At 43.9% G+C, this 21,635-nt stretch overlaps 2 protein-coding genes across 2 annotated transcripts; one reads left to right on the top strand and one right to left on the bottom strand.

Moving 5' to 3' along the window:
* The first annotated feature begins 4,085 nt into the window (after positions 1-4,085).
* Positions 4,086-13,626, top strand: LOC129842699 (transmembrane protein 43). The gene is made up of 12 exons (XM_055911331.1): positions 4,086-4,336; positions 4,722-4,865; positions 5,091-5,225; positions 5,626-5,720; positions 10,915-10,964; positions 11,205-11,274; positions 11,431-11,501; positions 11,628-11,755; positions 12,184-12,258; positions 12,541-12,642; positions 12,819-12,936; positions 13,074-13,626. The coding sequence occupies exons 1-12, from the start codon at positions 4,322-4,324 to the stop codon at positions 13,274-13,276; spliced, it is 1,206 nt and encodes a 401-aa protein (XP_055767306.1). The 5' UTR covers positions 4,086-4,321; the 3' UTR covers positions 13,277-13,626.
* Positions 13,627-14,045: 419 nt separating this feature from the next.
* LOC129842815 (transforming protein RhoA-like) lies at positions 14,046-20,111 on the bottom strand. Its single transcript, XM_055911473.1, has 5 exons — positions 20,002-20,111; positions 18,736-18,893; positions 18,285-18,405; positions 16,337-16,467; positions 14,046-14,744 (listed from the first exon to the last, which is right to left on the bottom strand). Exons 2-5 carry the CDS (start codon positions 18,889-18,891, stop codon positions 14,571-14,573), a joined length of 582 nt encoding a protein of 193 aa, XP_055767448.1. The 5' UTR covers positions 18,892-18,893; positions 20,002-20,111; the 3' UTR covers positions 14,046-14,570.
* Between the last annotated feature and the right edge of the window lie 1,524 nt (positions 20,112-21,635).

Below are 21,635 nucleotides of genomic sequence, written 5' to 3'. Positions count from 1 at the left end.
TCCTGGACCCCCACCCCCCACTCTACTGCTTCCTTGGATTCCTCTCCGGACCTGCTTACCCAGCCCCAACTCCCCTCGCTCCAGCCTCTGTCTCAGCACCTTGTTCCCTGCAACCTGCCCGAGCTTTCCCTGGCCTGCACCCCATCTTCCCCGTTTTTCAATAAATACAATGGTTAACTTATTCCAGTCTCCTTGTCGGAGTCTGCTCTCGGGTTCACCTGCTCCACTCCGTGTAATAATACGATCTGGCCAAGATATGAACCCAGCAGACTCAGATCCTCTCCACCAAACCCTCACCAGCCAAGGTGCCCAGCTCGAGCAACATGACCAAGCTCTGAATACCCTTCTGGAGCTTGTCAAGCTTGTCGAGTTTTCACGGAGCCTTTCGGACCTGTAGGGCCGAACCTTCACCCAGCTCTCGCAACCAGCCCAGAGTCCCTCTGCCCTGTGAGCCGTTTGTTCCGGACCCTGAGCGTTACGATGGCAACCTCGGAGCTTGCAAAGCCTTTTTGGTACAATGTTCACTAGTATACGAGCAACAGCCCTACGCTTATGCTAGCGAATGGGCCAAAATGTCCTTCCTGTTCAGCAGCCTCCGTGGAGACAGTCCCCCATCTGCTCCTCCTACTCCAGCTTCACTGAGGAGAGTCTTCGACCACCCTGTCTGTGGTAAGGATGGCGCTAAGCGACTCCTGTCCCTCCATAAAGGTTCCCGTAGTGTCGCTGATCGCGTTTCGCATCCTCTCCAGAGTGGCTGTAATGAGGAGGCCCTTCAGGGAGCATTCCAGCAAGCTCTCACTGAGACCAAGGGTAAGTTTGTGTCCAGGGATGAGCCTGATGGACTTAAGGAGCTCATCTCTCTCGCCATCAACAACCGTCTTCGTGAGCGTCGGAGGTAGAGGGCAGGTAGGGTTGTATGCTACATCTGCTTCTTTGCTTGGTTCTCTTCCTCCGACTGCCTCCCTTCCCAAGTCTCTTCCAGAACCTGAACCCATGTAGCTCGGCCGGGCCCGTCTCTCACCTGAGGCAGCGGTGAATCAGCACTAGATGCTGCCTATACTGTGGTCAGGTTGGTCACTTCGTCTCCACTTGTTCCTGGTGGCCAGCAAAAGGAAGTGGCTCGGCAGTTGTGGGGGATATACTGTTGAGCCAAATCGCCAGCCCATCTCCCCCAGACCCTTGCTAGATTGCACTCTTGTGTGGCAGAGTCAGGCATTTTCTCTGCCTGCCCCTCATCGACTCGGGCACCATTGAGAGTTTCCTGGACTGAGGTATCGTTATCTAGTTGGGCCTGGACACTGTTCCACTCACTTCACCCCTCGATGCCAACACTCAACGGACAGCTCCTCGCCTGTGTCTGAGAGAACTGTCCCTGTCATCCTGCGTCTCTCTGGGAATCACCAGGAAAGGACCAGTCTCCACATAATCGACTGCCCTCACTCTCACCTGGTTCTTGGCCATCCTTGGTTAAAGCTGCTCAAACTACAGATCGACTGGACCACCGGAAAAGTAACCACTTGGAGTTAATTTTGTCACTCAAATTGTCTTTGTTCTGCCCTTGCCCCTGCCGCTGCCTTGTCTGTGCCCCAGTCCATTCCCGAACCTTTGGACCTGTCATCAGTTCCTCTCGAGTATCACGATCTAGCTCCTGTGTTCAGCAAGCACCACGCCCTGTCGCGGCCGTCTCATCGGCCGTACGACTGCGCCGTTGACCTCCAGCCTGGAGCTCCTCTCCCCTGTAGCCGATTGTGTAACCTCTGTCCCCGAGCAGGAGACTACGGAGGGATACATCCAGGATTCCCTGGCTGCAGGACATATCAGGCCCTCTTCCACTCCGGTAGGTGCTGGATCTTTGTAAAGAAAAAGGATGGGTCGCTGAGGCCATGCATAGACTTTCGTGGGCTGAATAACATTACTGTGAAGAACAAGTGTCCCTTGCCACTCATCTTTCCTGCTTTTGCCCCACCCCAATTGCAACGGTGTTCACCAAACTCGACCTCCGGAATGCCTACCACCTTGTCCGCATCAGAGAGGGGGACTAGTGGAAAACGGCTTTCAATACACCACTTGAACACTGAGTATCTGATCATGCCTTTTTGTCTCACTAACGCCCCGACTGTTTTCCAGAGCCTAGTCAATGATGTACTGAGGGATGTGATTGGACGTTTAATTTGTCTATGTGGATAACATTCAGATTTTTTTCTAAGGACTGACTCACCAGTAACAGTCGCCAAGTTCTCCAATGGCTGTTGGAGAATAAGCTTAATGTGAGTTCCATGCTTCCTGTCTTTCCTGGGTTATATTATTGCACAGGGACGGTTACGTATGGATCCTGCCAAGGTCAGGGGCAGTCAGTGGCCTGCACCCTCAAACCTGAAGCAGCTACAGCATTTCCTGGGGGTTGCACATTTTTAGACTTTTCATCCCCAACTACAGCCATCTAGCAGTGCCTCACCACTCTCACCTCCACTCAATTCCACTGGACTCCTGAGGCAGCTTTCCTGGAACTCAAGCACTTCTTCACTTCCGCTCCGATCCTCACCCAGCCAGACCCTTGTAGAGGTGGATGCCTGCGACACTGGGTTAGGTGCTGTTCTGTCTCAACGTCCCCCCTCTGATCAGTATCTCCACCCATGTGTGTTCTTTCCCGTAAGCACTCACCTGCAGAAAAATTTTGACATCGATAACTAAGAACTCCTGGCAGTGAAGCTAGCTCTTGAGGAATGGCGTCACTGGCTGGAGGGTTCTATTCTCCCCTTCATTGTGTGGACGAACCACAAAAACCTGTTCTACATTCAGACCGCCAAGCGTCTGAATTCGCGGCAAGCCAGGTGGGCATTGTTCTTCGGGAGATTCAACTTCACACTCACTTATCGCCCCGGTTCTAGGAATACCTTGCATTTCCTTGTAGCTGACGACCTCAGGTTGCAGCTGCTGGTTGGTGCTGGGAAGGTTTGAGCGAAGTCTGCGGCTCATCAACAGCTGGGCTGGTGATTTGAAATTGTCAACTGGAGTGTTGCGGTATTCAAGGAGACTGAGATAGGGTCTCTCTTGTCTGCTTTTGCTTTATCCATGAGTGATTTAGCAATCTGCACTGATTTTTCAGCAAGGCCATTACTTTGAGGGTAATGCCGACTTGTGGTGACATGTGTGAACTCCCATGCTTTTGTGAAGGATTCAAACTCATTTGATTTGTAACAGGGCCCATTGTCAGATATTAAAGTCTCTACAATGCCATGCCTGGCAAAGGCTGCTTTCTGCTTGTGTATCACAGCTGCAGATGTGGTGCTGTGAAGCTTGTCGAGTTCAAAGTATCTGCTGTAGTAGTCCACTGTTACGATGTAGTCCTCGTTGTTCCAGGTAAACAGATCGGTTGCCACGACCTGCCAGGGTCGGTCTGAGATACAGTGAGGTAACATTGGCTCTTTGGTGTTTGAGGGGCGTCGTTCAAGACATATGGCGCATTTACCAACAATGTCCTCTATTTGTTTGCACATTCCGGACCAAAACAAAATGTCTCGTGCTCTCTGTTTGCACTTTTCCATGCCCATGTGTCCAGCATGGATCTTTGTCAAAATCCCACTTCTGACACCATGTCTTGTTTTGCACGCTTTGTACAAAATAATAAAATGCAGTACTACAGGATATTTCTTAACGTAGCTCTTTACTACAGGATATTTCTTAACGTAGCTCTTTATTAGCTAGCTATAACTGGCATGTTCACATATCGCCAACCAGGATCAAACTGACCATCACCTAACCATTTGGGTGGTCTTAACCAATCATAGCACAGTATGATATGGCGGTAAAATGCATCCAATTATAATTCAGTATGTTTACACATATAAATATTACAGTATCTTTACTTTTACTCAAGTATGAAAATTGGCTACGTTTTCCACCACTGACAACAGGCACAACAACTAAGTCGTTTTTCTCAAAGTTGCCAGAATTTCCGCGGGGATCCACTTTCATCAGTACATTTGTAAAAGCCTAAACATTATGAAATTTCTAATCGACATTCTCTCATAGACCTCCGTACAAAAAAAAGGGCTTATCTCAAGCGGACAGATTGGGCGGGACCATCATGACAGCTTGCCTTCATTTCCCAGCACCCCAAGAAAATACGGCAAATGTCCTTTTACCTCACGAAACGCGTATTTCAATTTCTTGCTTTATTGTGTTGAGGTCTCTTGCTTGACCAATTGAGTATCAGCGGGAAGCTAATGCTTGCAAGTCTATTTTGAATCAAGGACTTAAATATCCAACTGCAAACTTATTTAACTTCATCTCTTTGCTGATACACGGTTGGGCGTGGACAATGTCGGCTCCAACAGTAAGTTTTATTTCTTTATTAACCGTACCATAGCCAGCCTTGCCATTTGTCAGTGCAATTTCGTGCATTTGATCAGTCGTTCTGATATTTATTTTCATCCAGCTAACGTTACACAGCCCTAAAAGTGAGTAGTGATGGACAGACGGTTCAGGACGGTTCAGGACAATTCACGACAATTGAAAATAAAATATTTTTGATTATGGAAAATGTCAGCGTTTTGGATGGTATAATGATTCTCTAAACTTGCTTGTTTCTTCACATAAACTGAAATTGGTCGACTTATTAGAACGTTAGCAACCAGGAAATGGCGGAGCAATTTCTGCATAGTGCATATTTAAAATGCTTTTGGGAAACCGGGCCCTGCATATTTCTTCTGTCCTCACAGTTAGCGGCAGAACATGACCAGCACACGCGGACAACCAGCGGTTCCAAGCCCGGCTTCCTAGAGCGTCTGAGTGAAACCGCAGGGGGAACAGTTACTGGTGTTGTGCTGTTTGCCCTCTCATTTTACGTCCTCTTCACCAATGAGGCGAGTAGTTTCAAACAGTGTATGTAGCAGCACAGTAAAGTGTCTATGCCAGTGGACATTTTTAGAATATTGCATCATTGAAACGAAAGATGTCTGGAATATGACAATTACATGGGGTGGCACATTTCAAATAAACCATTTATTTGAGTTGTGTGCAGTGTGTGTATAATAGGCTATTTGGCAGGTATAGGCCTCCAGTAGTCCAACAGTTGGTTTCCCACACAGGGAAGGGCCCTGAGAACGGCTACCTCCCTGGATGAGGGTCTCTCTCAGGTGGTGTCCCTGCACCTGTACTCCAGCCCACTGGACCATAACAACAACCATCTGGTTCACCTGACAGGCCCACTGCGCACCTTACAGGTATAGGCCTACAATACTTACCACTATGCATTACTATTCCCCTTACCAGTCTCATCACTGGACCCAAGTTCTATAAACGGTGCTGGTACAACTGAGCGCTGCTGTAACTCTTGGGTAATAATAAACCAATATAAGCCTACCACTTACTATTTACAGTTCTCCTACTTCTCAAATGCTTTACAGAAGTGTTCCCTTAAGCCTCTTTCTGATCTGTCATGTCTTTAACTGGGCCCATATCCACAAAGCATTCCAGAGTATGTGCTGCTGATCTAGGATCTGTCCATATATTCTTATTTATTATGATCTAAAAGATCAGCACTCCTACTCTGAGTCACTTTGTGGATATGGTCCCTGATCTTAACCTGCTATCACGTCCTCCTTCCATCCCTCTCCTCTCTAGCCCCTCCATGACCCAAACTACAGAGTGGCGGTGCAGGCGGTGAAGCTGAAGAGACAGGTGGAGATGTACCAGTGGGTGGAGTACAGCGAGAGCAGGTAAGTCAGGGTCTTATGATCTGGTAGGTACAGTGCATTCAGAAATTATTCATACCCCATTGACTTATTCCACATTAGGTTGTGTTACAGCCTGAATTCAAAATGGATTAAATAAATAAAAAATGCACGCATCTACACATCATACCCCATTGTGTAGGTAGGTAGCCTAGTGGTTAGAGGGTTGGGCCAGTAACCAAAAGGTTGCTGGATCGAATCCTCGAGCTGACAAGGTAAAAATCTGTTGTTCTGCCCCAGAGCAAGGCAGTTAACCCACTGTTCCCCGGGCACCGAAGACATGGATGTTGATTATGGCAGCCCCCCGTACCTCTCTGATTTGAGGGGGTTGGGTTAAATGCGGAAGACACATTTCAGTTGAAGGCATTCAGTTGTACCACTGACTAGATATCCCCCTTTCCCTAATGACAAAGTGAAAACATAATTCTAGAAATTTTGGCAAATGTATTAAAAATGAAATATCTAATTGACATAAGTATTCACACCCCTGAGTTAATACATGTTAGAATCTCCTTTGGCAGTGATTGCAGCGGTGAGTCTTTGAGTAAGTCTATAATAAGAGTTTTTACACCTGGATTTGCACATTATGCTTTTTAAAATTCTTCAAGCTCTGTCAAGTTAGCCATTTTCAAGTCTCGCTATAGATTTAAGGCAATTTTTATTTATACTTTTTTTGGGGGGTGCAACTTTAACTAAGACATTCAGTAACATTCCATGTCATCTTGGTAAGCAACTCCAGCGTATATTTGGCCTTGTGTTTTAGGTTATTGTCCTGCTGAAAAGTGAATTTGTCTACCAGTGTCTGTTGGAAAGCAGACTGAACCAGGTTTTCCTTTAGGATTTTGCCTGTGCTTAGCTCTGTTCCATTTTATTTTTATCCTAAAAAATCCCTTGCCGATGACAAGCAGACCCATAACATGATGCAGCCAGCACCATGCTTAAATATGAAGTGGTACTCAGTGATGTTGGATTTGCCCCAAACCCTTTGTATTCAGGATATCAAGTTCATTTCTTTGACACATTCTTTGCAGTTTTTTTTTTAGTGCCTTATTGCAAACAGGATGCATGTTTTGTAATAATGTTATACTGTTCCTTCTTTTCACTCTGTCATTAAGGTTAGTATTGTGGAGTAACTACAATGTTGTTGATCCATCCAGTTTTCTCCTATCACAGCCATTCAACTCTGTAACTGTTTTAAAGTCACCATTGGAGTTATGGTGAAATCCCTGAGCGGTTTCCTTCCTCTCCAGCAACTGAGTTAGGAAGGACACCTGTATCTTTTGAAGTGACTGGGTGTTTTGATTCACCATCGACAGTGTAGTTGATAACCTCACCGTGCTCAAAGGGATATTCAATGTCTGCTTTTTCATTTTTACCCATCAACCAATAGGTGCCCTTTGTGAGGCATTGGAAAACCTCCCTGGTCTTTGTGATTGAATCTGTTAGAAATTCACTGCACGACTGAAGGACCTTACAGATAATTTTATGTATGGAGTACAGCGGTGAGGTAGTCATTCAAATATCATGTTAAACACTATTATTGCACACAGTGAGTCCATGCAACTTATTATGTGACTTGTTAAGCGCATTTTTACTACTTAACTTATTTAGGCTTGCCATAACAAAGGGGTTGAATACTTATTTACTCAAGACATTTCAGTTTCTTTAATTTGTGAAAATGTATAAAAACATAATTCCACTTTGACATTATGGGTTATTTTGTGCAGGTCTGTGACACAATCTCAATTTCCACAAAGTGTGGAAAAAGTCAAGGGGTGTGAATACTTTCAGAAGGCACTGTATGTAGGGTTGGGCTAACTGGTGGACAGGACTATGATGATGTAGCCTTGTGCACACAATCATAAATTATTTGTTTATTTCACCTTTATTTAACCAGGTAGGCCAGTTGAGAACAAGTTCTCATTTACAACTGCGACCTGGCCAAGATAAAGCAACGCAGTGCGACAAAAACAACAACGCAGAGTTACACATGGAATAAACAAACATACAGTTAATAACACAATAGAAAAGTCTATATACAGTGTGTGCAAATGAAGTAAGATTAGGGAGGTAAGGCAATAAATAGGCCGTAGTGGCGAAATAATTACAATTTAGCAATTAAATACTGGAGTGATAGATGTGCAAGTAGAGATACTGGGGTGCAAAAGCACAAAAATAAATAACAATATGGGGATGAGGTAGTTGGGTGGGAAATTTACAGATGGGCTATGTACAGGTGCAATGATCTGTAAGCTACTCTGACAGCTGATGCTTAAAGTTAGTGAGGGAGATATGAGTCTCCAGCTTCAGTGATTTTTGCAATTTTTTCCAGTCATTGGCAGCAGAGAACTGGAAGGAAATGCAGCCAAAGGAGGAATTGGCTTTGGGGGTGACCAGTGAAATATACCTGCTGGAGCGTGTACTACGGGTGCTGCTATGGTGAGCTGAGATAAGGCGGTGCTTTATCTAGCAAAGACTTATAGATGACCTGGAGCCAGTGGGTTTGGCGACGAATATGAAGCGAGGGCGAGATCATACAGGTTGCAGTGGTGGGTAGTATATCGGGCTTTCGTGACTAAACGGATGGCACTGTGATAGACTGCATCCAATTTGATGAGTAGAGTGTTGGAGGCTATTTTTTAAATGACAGCGCCGAAGTCAAGGACAGGCAGGATAATCAGTTTTACGAGGGTATGTTTGGCAGAATGAGTGAAGCAGGCTTTGTTGCGAAATAGGAAGCCGATTTTTAGATTTAATTTTGGATTGGAGATGCTTAATGTGAGTCTGGAAGGAGAGTTTACAGTCTAACCAGACACTTAGAATATGTGGACAACTACAAATACCTAAGTCAGAACCGTCCAGATTAGTGATGCTAGTCGGGTGGGCAGGTGCGGGCAGTGATCGGTTGAAGAGCATGCATTTAGTTTTACTTGCATTTAAGAGCAGTTGGAGGCCACAGAAGGAGTGTTATGGCATTGAAGCTCATCTGGAGGTTTGTTAACACAGTGTCCAAAGAAGGGCCAGATGTATACAGAATGGTGTCGTCTGCGTAGAGGTGGATCAGAGAATCACCAGCAGCAAGAGCGACATCATTGATGTATACAGAGAAAGGAGTCGGCCCGATAATTGAACCCTGTGGCACCCCCATAGACTGTCAGAGGTCCGGACAACAGGCCCTCCGATTTGACACACTGAACTCTATCTAAGAAGTAGTTGGTGGACCAGGCGAGGCAGTCATTTGAGAAACCAAGGCTGTCGAGTCTGCCGATAAGAATGTGGTGATTGACAGAGTCGAAAGCCTTGGCCAAGTCTATGAATATGGCTGTGCAGTATTGTATTTTATCGATGGCGGTTATGATATCGTTTAGGACCTTGAGCGTGGCTGAGGTGCACCCGTGACCAGCTCGGAAACCAGATTGCATAGCGGAGAAGGTACGGTGCGATTCGAAATGGTCAGTGATCTGTTTTAACTTGGCTTTCGAAGACCTTATAAAGGCAGGGTAGGATAGATATAGGCCTGTAACAGTTTGGGTCTTGAGTGTCTCCCCCTTTGATGCGGGGGATGACCGTAGCAGCTTTCCAATCTTTAGGGATCAGTCAGTCATTCAGTCACTCATCAGTTACCTGTTACTGACGGATCTCTTTTTACCAACCTTCACTGGGTATGTTTACATGCACATAATATATGATTATTGTCAATATTCAGATTAAAGGTAATAGTTTGATTAAAACCTTTACATGCTTTGCAAGGAAAAATTTCCCTAATAATCCTGTTAACATGGACACAGCTGAAATCAGGCTACCTGCTGGGACTTAGATAAATGCCGAAAATCGGCAATCACACAGCGACCATTATTTTTGTGAAGCCTGTTAGATTCTGAGTTCGGACATAGAGTTTGTATGTGAACTATTTTGAAGATGCATATGTGTTCAGACCACTTGTTATGTTACAGCCTTGTTCTAACATTGATGAACATTTATTTAATCAATCTACACACAATACCCCATAATGACAAAGTGAAAACAGGTTTTTAGAATTTTTTGCAAAAGTTTAAAAATAAACATACCTTATTTATATGTTTTCAGACCCTTTGCTATGACTCAAAATTGAGCTCCAGTGCATCCTTGCTTCCATTGATTGTCCTTGAGATGTTTCTACAACTTGATTGGAGACAACCTGGGGTAAATTCAATTGATTGGATATGATTTTTGAAAGGCACACACCTGTCTATGTAAGGTCCCACAGTTGACAGTGAATGTCAGCAAAAATCAAGCCATGAGGTCGAAGGAGTTGTCCGTAGAGCCCCTGAGACGACAGGATTGTGTCGAGGCACAGATCTGGGGAAGGGTACCAAAACATGTCTGCAGCATTTAAGGTCCCCAAGAACACAGTGGCCTCCATCATTCTTAGATGGAAGAAGTTTGGAACCATCAACACAATTCCTGGAGCTGGCCACCCAGCCAAACTGATCAATCAGGGGAGAAGGGCCTTGGTCAGGGAGGTGACCAAGAACACGATAAATGTGATATTTCGGTTTTACATTTTTAATACATTTGCTAAAAATTATAAACCTGTTGTTTTTGCTTTGTCATTATGGGGTATTGTGTGTAGATTTGAGAGGGGGGGAACTATTTAATTAATTTTAGAGCAAGGCTGTAACGTATCAAAATGTGGAAAAAGTCAAGGGGTCTGAATACTTCCTGAATGCACTGTACTTTCAGATTTTCCGAAACTCACTTCACTTGCGCAAAAGAGCGGGAGGCTCGTTAGTCTGGTGCTAACACATGCACAGATCAAATATACTCTTGGCGTTCACATTAACTAATCATTTAAAAGATTGCTAGAAATCCAGGTGCTTTAATCAGCATTTGCTTACTTCAATTATGACCTGACGCAGAGTAAGGTGTTTACATGACTGCCATACTCTGCCTATTGCCGTAATCAGTTTAATATTGAATTATTAGTATGCCTGTAAACAGTTCAGCAGAGACAAAGAGTGGTTTTCAGGCACATGCTATAGTTTTTTTTTTTTTTCGTTCACTCACTACTTAACAGACAATTTTTAAAGGAAACCATAGCTCGTACTCATTCAGAATTAATACTGTGGTTGTGTTTTGGCAGCTACGTGTGTTAGATGTGTATATTTGAATGTGTAACCTGCCAGTGACTATTCCTCAGAGACTATGACGAGGATGGAGAGTCCAAGACTGAGACCACGTACAACTACAGTAAGTACAGACCAGTGGAGGCTGCTGAGGGGAGGATGGCTCATAATAATGGCTGGAACGGAGTGCATGGAATGGCATCAAACACATGGAAACCAGCCATTACCCATGAGCCCGTCCTCTCCAATTAAGGTGCCACCAACCTCCTGTGGTACACACAGTGAAGTACTATAGTGCTTACTTCAGTAGCAACATGCATGCCATGCCAGCGACTCGCGTTTCAAATTTATCCTAACTCTTCAGATTCAGAGTGGAAGGCAGAGCTTATCAACAGCAGGAACTTTGATAAAGAGATTGGTCACATCAACCCGAGGTACTCAAATTATTTTGTCTTTTCTGTCTCATTCTTTCTATCTCACTGATTCTCAGTCACAACTACAGCAGGTATTATGTTGAAGAACTGGTACAGAGGTATTTGGTCCTCTCTGTACCTGACATGCTGGTGAATTTTATTTTTATTTTTAAACAGTGCCATGGCAGTGGAGAGTGTAACAGTGGTGGCTTCTGATGTTCAGGTTGGACCTTTCTCGCTCTCCAAAGGTATCTACAGAACACAGGCTAACAGCTCCATTGCTTGTCTAACAACCTTTTTGAATTGTATCCCAGTGATATTCTTAATGATTTATTGATTGGTTAATTGATTAATTTGTTTTATTTTCTCCTGAGGATTGGTGGATCAGATTGAGAACTTCCAGACATTGAGTCTGAAGGGTCTCCCCGCCCCTGATTCTGACTCCTTTCTCACAGTTGATGAGGACTACTTCTACCACACCCAACACCCCCGCAGACCAGAGGTGAGTGTCACTCTCAACACAATGGCTGCATTTAAACAGGCAGCCCAATTCTGTTTTTTTTTTTTTCTTCTTTTCCCACTCATAGGTCAAAATGCCAAATCAGATATTTTCAGAGCTGTTCTGATTGGTCAGAAAATAGTCAAAAGATCAGAAAATGGCTGGCTGTGTTTAGACAGGCAATCTCTTACACTCAAACAAAGCTTTTCTAACGATGGCTAACTACGCAAACATATAGTTTTTTACACAACGACTTGCATACACAAATGTATAGCTTTTTACAGACTCACCAACACAAACCTACAGTTTTTCACACAATAACTCACCTTCATAACCTATAACTTTTCACATAAAGGCTGGTATGTACAGGTTCATGCCAGTCATATCCATTCTATTGTGACCTTAAAACTCTGGTGATTTGTTGTGTTTAGGTGGGAGACGTGCGTGTGAGCTTCTCCTATGCAGGACTCAGTGGGGAGGGGACCTACCCTGGGCCAGCCCAGACAGTGAGTACATAGAGCTCAGGCGCTTTATACTGACCTCAGGTTGGTCAACTTCTGAAATTTCCATCTCCCGATGGAGAGTAGTTGTTTTCAACTCTCTGTTATGTCATTATTTAGCATCAATCACTGTGTACTAAATGCTGCCCCCATGTACCCCTTATGTCACTGTAAATACTACATAAGTCCATAATCCTCTTCAAATGAGCTGTCCGTGGAACAACTCCTGTCATCAACTGATTGCTAACTGGAGTACTGTAACTGATCTGAGAGCCTGGTGTCCCACAGGTCAGTGTTGTGGCCATGCAGAGTCATGACACCCTGAAGCCCTTTAAGACCAAGTCAGGAGACACACTGGAGATAATTTACCTGGAGGAGCTCACTGCTGAGGTGAGGTGGTGGGGTTTTCTTTTTTTTTGAAGGATGCGATTTTTTTTCTCTCCCCCTGATGACTTCTGACATCCTCTATTCAGCCATCACTGAAATGTACCTACTCTGATCCATGTCTTGTTTTTCCGGATTTTTCTATGCTGCCTTGATCACATGCTTGTTGGTTTTGTTTGTAGGAAGTGTTTGAAAGGGAGCATAATAACAATGCTATGCTGACCTGGGCTCTCAGGGCTGGAGGCTGGTTACTCATGTTCCTTGGCATTAGTCTGATGATCCGCATCATCCACACACTGGGTAACACACAGCATTGGTTAACTCCAATACCTCATTTTACTTTTATTGAGCATATAGATATGCGGTTACGTTCCAGTAAAAATAACTACTCTGTATGCATGTCAGTGTCTCTTAACGTGTATTTTGTTGTTATCCAGTGGATTGGGTCCCTATTCTTAGAGAGCTGATCAGCGTGGGGCTGAAGCTCTTCGCCCTGTGTATTTCCTGCTCCCTCTCCCTGCTCACCATTGCCTCTGGCTGGATCTTCTACCGCCCCCTAGTGGCTGTGGGGCTGATCGCCATGGCTGTGATTCCAGTCGTCATCGCCCGCTCTCGCGCCCCGGCCAAGAAACACCAGTGATTAACTTTTTGAACTGAACGAGCCTCGTCATCAGCTCTCCAATCCTCGCAGGACAATCAGTTGAGATCCATTGTCTTGTCACCTCACTTGACCAACTAGTCCCTTAGCTCAATGATAGACCCCTCAGGAATTTAGATAATGTGGTCAATCTAAGAAAAGTGCAGAACATTGTTACATAAGACAAATACATTTGCACATATTGAAACAATATCATTGAACAAGTTTAGCAATAATACCAAAGACTTTAGAAGGGATATTTAAGCATGTAAGGCATTTGATTGTATACACCTTAGTACCGCTTATGAATGAGTATGTTACAAAATGTTAAATAAAACGTGCTTTAAGTTGTCCACCCTGTGCTGAAAACTTAGTATGGGCAGATAATGTAAGCAAAACTCATTGTTCTAGCGACGCAGACAATGATACTGTGGTGACCTTAAAACCAATACCTAGCCACATTTTTCAAGATGCTCAGACCTCTTGGCGTAATGGTTAAGGTGTTGCCGTGAGTAGCTGGATCCGGGCTACCACCTGAATTTGCTACATTGGTGTCAGGCATGTAATTTAGTACCTTTAACCTAATGCCTAGCGACCTCAGAGGTTCGGAACCTTTGCTGGACCTCGGTTCGAGTCCCGATGAGACTACAACCCCCCCCCCCCCAATTCACTACAATACTTTCCTCTCACTGATATTCAATCTACTATACAGTATCTCAATTTAGCTTAAATTTAATTATCTATCATCCTGTTCCAATTAACTTCCACTGTCAAGTCTTAGAGGTATTTATTATAGACACCACATTTCCGTGTGTGCATATGAATAGATGCATATAGGGCTTTATATGAAGCACATTTATTTCAAAAATGTTATGCCTGTATGTGCATAACAATAAACAGAAAATGATCAAGCCTTTGGGTCAGTGTATGGGTACCCCACCCTGATTGGCTATGGAGACATTCCTCAGTTCAGTGGGCGGGGTTCAAGCACTTAATTGGCAGGTTTGACAACAAAAGGTCCCCTGGCTAACCACTTTAGTTGATTGGCAGTACAGGTTCACAAAGGAAGTGTTGATATGGCAGATTCACTCATGTACAAAAAAAACAAACAATCTAAGCTTTTCCATAACCCCATCATTGAATACTGACAAACATGACTAACTTTAAGACAAATTAAAAGCATTACACCTTTAGTAAAAACTGGTGAGCAGTCTTTTTTGGGACAGAGGGGGAATAGATCTTATTTTCTGGCGTTCCCCTTGCCCCCAGTAGGAGGCAGAGTCCCTCACGCCTCCCTTTACAGTAGGAGGCATTTATTTCTCGGCTTCCCCCGCCTTGCCTGTAGTGCTGCCCTGGTGGCCATCTCAAACACTTCCCTCACGCCATCCTTGGTCTTTGCAGAGCACTCCATGTAGCCGAAGGCACTGATCCGGTTCGCCATGTCACGTCCCTCCTCTGGCTTCACAGGCTCCTGTGGGGTGGGGGAGAATTAGGCGTGTGTGTGTTCATTTTCCTATTTCCATTATCAGGACCCCAATGTACTACAAAAAGGTAGTAAAATATTTACTTTTCTAAAAAGTCAGGACTTTGTCCTTAATTTGTATTTTAAACTTAAAGCTACATGTAACTTTTTGGGCGACCTGACCAAATTCATATAGAAATGTGAGTAAGAAGCGATAGATCTGTTCTGTGTATGCTACTTCTATGTTTCCCAGTCTGAAGTTTCATTTTTGCTTCTTACTTTCGGCTTTGTACACCAGCTTCAAACAGTCTGCTTTTCAATTCATCCCAAAGGTGTTCGATGAGGTTGAGGTCAGGGCTCTGTATGGACCTTGCTTTGTGCACAGGGCATTGTAATGCGAAACAGGAAAGGGCCTTCCCCAAAATTGCCGCTAAGCCGGAAGCACAGAATAGTCTAAAATGTAATCGTATGCTGTAGCGTTACAATTTCCCTTCACTGGAACTAAGGCGCCTAGCCTGAGCCATGAAAAACAGCCCTAGACCATTATTCCTCCTCCATCAAAACTTTATTTGGCAGTATGCATTCGGGCAGGTAGCGTTCTCCTGGCATCCACCAAACCTAGATTCGTCCGTCGGACTGCCAGATAATGAAGCGTGATTCGTCACTTCAGAGAATCAGTTTCCACTGCTCCAGAGTCCAATGGCAACAAGCTTCGCATCACTCCAGCCGACGCTTGGCATTGCGCATTGGTGATCTTAGGCTTGTGTTCGGCTGCTCGGCCATGGAAACCCATTTCATTTAGCTCACAACTAACAGTTCTTTTGCTGACGATGCTTCCAGAGGCAGTTTAACTCGGTAGTTAGTGTTGCAACTGAGGACAGCAGACTTTTATGTGCGTCAGCAAACGGTGTTGCCGTTCTGTGCGCTTGTGGCCTACCACTTCACAGCTGAGCCGTTGTTGCTCTTAAACAATTCCACTTCACAGTAACAGCACTTACAGTTGAACGGGGCAGCTCTAGCAGGGCAGAAATTTGACAAACTGACTTGTTGGAAAGGTGGCATCCCATGACAGTGCCATGTTGAAAGTCACGGAGCTCTTCAGTAAGGCCATTCTACTGCCAATGTTTGTTTATGGAGATTGCATGCCTGTGTGCTCAATTGTATGCAACAGGTGTGACAAATTATCAAATCCACTAATTTAAAGGGGTGTCGACATACTTGTGATTGTATACAAATTCAAGCAAGGTTTGAAATGATGCTTTAGTCAAATATATATTTTTGGTATTTTTGCAGTCAGTTTAGTCTACAAATTATGTTCCGGCCCCCTGACCATCCGCTCAAGAAAAGATAGGCTTGCAGCGGAATCTATTTGATGATCCCTGCCCTACACAACTAAGGTGAGTTTTCGTCTTCTCACTTTTCTTAGATTTCTTCTCAACAGTCAATATAACCTACAGGTGAAATTCTGCTGCTATGCACAATGACAACATGGTCTGGGTAAAGGCGCAACTGTTTTCTAGAAGTCAGGCTTTTTTTCGGGCTCGGGATAGGTCGGACCGGATTTGAATTTAAGCCTGTAGCGTGTGTGTGACTGACTGTACCTGCTTCATCTTGGCTAGCTCTCTGCGGGTGTGCTCGTCGTTACGCAAGTCCTTTTTGTTGCCCACTAGGATGATGGGAACGTTAGGGCAGAAGTGTTTGACCTCTGGAGTCCATTTCTCTGGGATGTTTTCTACACAGGAGAGAAGGGCAGAAATCAAGAGAATACTAATCAAGGCTGTCCAGGTACAATTCCTCTTATTGTGTGTGTAAGTGTGCCTTCCAATTCTGTCAAAGCTCTGTCACCAAAACAAGGGCCCGTGTCACAAAACAGAATCTGTACGCATGTGTATATACAGTTGAAGTCGGAAGTTAACACACTTAGGTTGGAGTCATTAAAACTTTTTTTTCAACCACTCCACAAATTTCTTGTTAACAAACTATAGCTTTGGCAAGTCGGTTAGGACATCTACTTTGCGCACGACAAGTAATTTTTCCAACAATTGTTTACAGGCGGATTATTTCACTATCACAATTCCAGTGGGTCAGAAGTTTACATACACTAAATTGACTGCCTTCAAACAGCTTGGAAAATTCCAGAAAATTATGTCATGGCTTTAGATGCTTCTGATAGGCTAATTGACATAATTTGAGTCAATTGGAGGTGTGGATTCATGTCAAGGCCTACCTTCAAACTCAGTGCCTCTTTGCTTGATATCACGGGAATATCAAAAGAAATCAGCCAAGACCTCAGGAAAAAAATAGGAGACCTCCACAAGTCTGGTTCATCCTTGGGAGCTATTTCCAAATGCCTGAAGGTACCACGTTCATCTGTACAAACAATAGTACGCAAGTATAAACACCATGGGACCAAGCACCCGTCATACCCGTCAGGAAGGAGATGCGTTCTGTCTTCTAGAGATGAATGTACTTTTGGTGCGATAAAATGCAAATCGATCCCAGAACAGCAGCAAAAGGACCTTGTGAGGATGCTGGAGGAAACAGGTACAAAAGTATCTATATCCACAGTAAAACGAGTCCTATATCGACATAACCTAAAAGGCCGTTCAACAAGGAAGAAGCCACTGCTCCAAAACCTCCATTAAAAAAGCCAGACTACGGTTTGCAACTGCACATCGGGACAAAGATCGTACTTTTTTGGAGAAATGTCCTCTGGTCTGATGAAACAAAAATAGAACCGTTTGGCCATGACGACCATCGTTATGTTTGGAGGAAAAAGGGGGAGGCTTGCAAGCCGAAGAACACCCTCCCAACCCTGAAGCACAGGGGTGGAAGCATCATGTTGAAGGGGTGCTTTGCTGCAGGAGGGTCTGGTGCACTTCACAAAATAGATGGCATCATGAGGGAGGAAAATTAGGTGAATATATTGAAGCAACATCTCAAGACATCAATCAGGAAGTTAAAGCTTGGTCGCAAATGGGTCTTCCAAATAGACAATGACCCCAAGCATACTTCCAAAGTTGTGGCAAAATGTCTTAAGGACAACAAAGTCAAGGTATTGGAGTGGCCATCACAAAGCCCTGACCTCAATCCTATAGAACATTTGTGGACAGACCTGAAAAAGTGTGTGTGAGCAAGGAGGCCTACAAACCTGACTCAGATACACCAGCTCTGTCAGGAGGAATGGGCCAAAATTCACCAAACTTATTGTGGGAAGCTTGTGGAAGGCTATCCGAAACATTTGACCCAAGTTAAACAATTTAAAGGCAATGCTACCAAATACTAATTGAGTGTATGTAAACTTCTGACCCACTGGGAATGTTATGAAATAAATAATTTTCTCTATTATTCTGACATTTCATATTCTTAAAATAAAGTGGTGATCCTAACTGACCTAAGACAGGTAATTTTTACTAGTATTAAAGTTGAGGAATTGTGAAAAACTGAGTTTAAATGTATTTGGCTAAGGTGTATGTAAACTTCCGACTTCAACTGTATCTACACAGATGTATGTGTTGGTGTCTGCGTGTTGCGGCATTAAATACTCACCCAAACTGTCAGGGCTATCGATGGAGAAGCACATGAGGATGACATCTGTATCTGGGTAAGATAGGGGGCGGAGCCTATCATAGTCCTCCTGGCCTGCTGTATCCCATAGTGCCAACTCAACCTGCCATAGGATTTCAAGAGACATCAGCCAACTGTGCCCAACTTCCCAGTCACAGCTGATACAGTGTACGTGACCTACTTGAAAAGGCATGATGCCGAATGGCCAACCTAAAATGTCATTATTGATGGAGTCAGCAATAGGACATCAATACACAGCAGGGCAACATCCTGCATTGAGAAATCAAATGATTATCTGCCAACACTGTCTGCCACTATTGGCAATGTATGCCTCGAGGAAGGATGCAAATTGGGAGGAGGCAATGGCAGTGTTGGCAGACTTTAACTCATTGTCCTACAGGTTGAAAAAACAAAGGGAGGAGACTTTTTTCACCTGTTTGCTGTCGACCTCAATGTCAGCGACATAGTTCTCGAAGACAGTGGGCACGTAGACCTCGGGGAACTGGTCTTTACTGAAGACGATGAGCAGACACGTCTTCCCACATGCGCCATCTCCCACTATGACCAGCTTCTTTCGGATGGCTGCCATGACTGGACAAATGATAGAGAACATTGAGAGACGGGCATAAATACATTGCATGTCACAAAGAGTTGGAACATGGATGGTACTGACAACAGATGTTAAGTCCTGCATGGGCCACATATTACATAGTTCAGGGGTCTCCAACCGTGTTCCTGGAGAGCTAACCTCCTGTAGGTTTTTGCCCCAACCCCAGTTGTAACTAACCCGGTTCATCTTATCAACCAGCTAATTAGAATCAGGTGCGCTAGATTAGTGTTGGAGTGAACACCTACAGGACAGTAGATCTCCAGGAACAGGGTTTGAGAGCCCTGCAGTTAATAATTAGGATTTGTTGATAGATGTAGCAAATGGTGGAACTGTCCTTCAAATTGTTAAGCCTAACTCTCTCACTTCAAAATAAGATGCATTTTTAAAATAATTGATTAATTCATATCATCGGGAAAACTCCTGCAGGATTTGTGAACCCTGAAACCAAGCCAAAGATGTCTCGATTGTCATGCAAATATGCACAATCAGAACAACATTAGCTAGCTAACACAGCTAAAGTAACGGAGTGGGCTGATAATCGTCAACTCATTATCTTATTTTAACGTAACGTTAGTAGCTAGCTATCTACCCCCTGACAAGTAAACCATTTTTAAGAAGTTAACTAACGTTAGTTTGATTGGCCACAATATGATGATGAATTCAGCTAGACAACCAACAAATGGTTGTTAACGTACCCAGCTAGCTAACTTGGCTAACAGCTAGATAGTTAGCTAAACTAGCACAATACAAAATTAAAGTTACTAACGTTAAATAGGTATAGCTAGCTGGTCAACATGTGTAATGAATAATTTCTGCGGTCCATATCTGATATTACAGGGCACGAATACCACGTAAACAACAGAACTAACTATTTGAATCAGGTAATCAAAAATAACTGGTTTGGTAACGTTAAGCTAGCAAGCCATTAGAGGAGGAAGTGATGGGGTGGCTAACTTGCTAGCTGGCAATATTGCAGCTAGAGGAAAATAAATGTAGATAGCGATACCGGATTAACTAGCTAGCTTTTAATGAGGTTATATTACTGCAATATTGGTTTATGAGTTATGTTGGTTAGATAATTAGCCTTACCTGACCAATATGTAGCTAGATTGTTGTTTTCTGGATAATGTATCGGCCTCACTCTTGACTTGCTAGCTCTGTCCCAACCTTATTTGAGGGGGCGCACTGAAACAGACACCTATGTGAAGCTAGCCACAATAAGGATTCGCCACAATAGTGGAATTTGCAGGTTGCCTTTAAAATAAAAGTCCCTAATTGGAAGTGATACAAATATTGGAATCATGCCATATTTGGACTAGATCATGCTAAACAAGTTTGGAATGTTATATAAATTCAACAAAAGACAATAGTTGATTTGACAACAATAACAACAAATGAGTTGAAATCACACTGTGGATGTATTAGACTTCCGAATTGCATTGGGGGCATACTTACATTTTACTAAACAGCCTTACGTATGGATCTTGGGTTCATGAAATGGGGTATCAGCCCACTCAATGACACCCACAAAAACACAACTGTGAAGAGTTTTTACAAATATTAGCGTTGTAGCACTTGTGGGACTTTCACCTCACTATTCAGCACATGTAAGCATTGAACATTCATATTGCAATGTACAGTCGTGGCCAAAAGTTGAGAATGACACAAATATCAATTTTCACAAAGTCTGCTGCCTCAGTTTGTATGATGGCTATTTGCATATACTCCAGAATGTTATGAAGAGTTATCAGATGAATTGCAATTAATTGCAAAGTCCCTCTTTGCCATGCAAATGAACTGAATCACAAAAAAACTTTTCCACTGCATTTCAGCCCTGCCACAAAAGGACCAGCTGACACCATGTCAGTGATTCTCTCATTAACACAGGTGTGAGTGTTGACGAGGACAAGGCTGGAGATCACTCTGTCATGCTGATTGAGTTTGAATAACAGACTGGAAGCTTCAAAAGGAGGGTGGTGCTTGGAATCATTGTTCTTCCTCTGTCAATCATGGTTACCTGCAAGGAAACATGTGCCATCATCATTGCTTTGCACAAAAAGGGCTTCACAGGCAAGGATATTGCTGCCAGTAAGATTACACCTAAATCAACCATTTATCGGATCATCAAGAACTTCAAGGAGAGCAGTTCAATTGTTGTGAAGAAGGCTTCAGGGTGCCCAAGAAAGTCCAGCAAGCACCAGGACCGTCTCCTAAAGTTGATTCAGCTGAGGGATCAGGGCACCACCAGTACAGAGCTTGCTCAGGAGTGGCAGCAGGCAGGTGTGAGTGCATCTGCACGCACAGTGAGGCGAATACTTTTGGAGGATGGCCTGGTGTCAAGAAGGGCAGCATAGAAGCCACTTCTCTCCAGGAAAAACATCAGGGACAGACATTCTGAAAAAGGTACAGGGATTGGATTGCTCAGGACTGGGGATCTTCTCTGATGAATCCCCTTTCCGATTGTTTGGGACATCCGGAAAAAAGCTTGTCTGGAGAAGACAAGGTGAGCGCTACCATCAGTCCTGTGTCATGCAGTAAAGCATCCTGAGGGAGTGGGAGCTCACTCACAGTTTTGCCTAAGAACACAACCATGAATAAAGAATGGTACCAACACATCCTCCGAGAGCAACTTCTCCCAACCATCCAGGAACAGTTTGGTGATGAACAATGTATTTTCCAGCACGATGGAGCACCTTGCCATGAGGCAAAAGTGATAACTAAGT

This window comes from Salvelinus fontinalis, chromosome 3 (assembly GCF_029448725.1).
Source record: "Salvelinus fontinalis isolate EN_2023a chromosome 3, ASM2944872v1, whole genome shotgun sequence".
Taxonomy (NCBI): domain Eukaryota; kingdom Metazoa; phylum Chordata; class Actinopteri; order Salmoniformes; family Salmonidae; genus Salvelinus; species Salvelinus fontinalis.
Note: the sequence above shows the minus strand (reverse complement) of the source record. Positions and strands in the feature narration are given on the sequence as shown.

Coding starts and splice junctions, on each gene's coding strand:
- LOC129842815 (XM_055911473.1), bottom strand. CDS start 18,891: ATGGCAGCCATCCGAAAGAAGCTGGTCATAGTGGGAGATGGCGCATGT. Junction 18,406..18,735: donor TTGAGGTCGACAGCAAACAG/GTGAAAAAAGTC, acceptor ATCCTATGGCAG/GTTGAGTTGGCACTATGGGA. Junction 14,745..16,336: donor AGCTAGCCAAGATGAAGCAG/GTACAGTCAGTC, acceptor CCCACCCCACAG/GAGCCTGTGAAGCCAGAGGA.
- LOC129842699 (XM_055911331.1), top strand. Junction 5,226..5,625: donor GCCCACTGCGCACCTTACAG/GTATAGGCCTAC, acceptor TCTCCTCTCTAG/CCCCTCCATGACCCAAACTA. Junction 11,756..12,183: donor AACACCCCCGCAGACCAGAG/GTGAGTGTCACT, acceptor TGTTGTGTTTAG/GTGGGAGACGTGCGTGTGAG.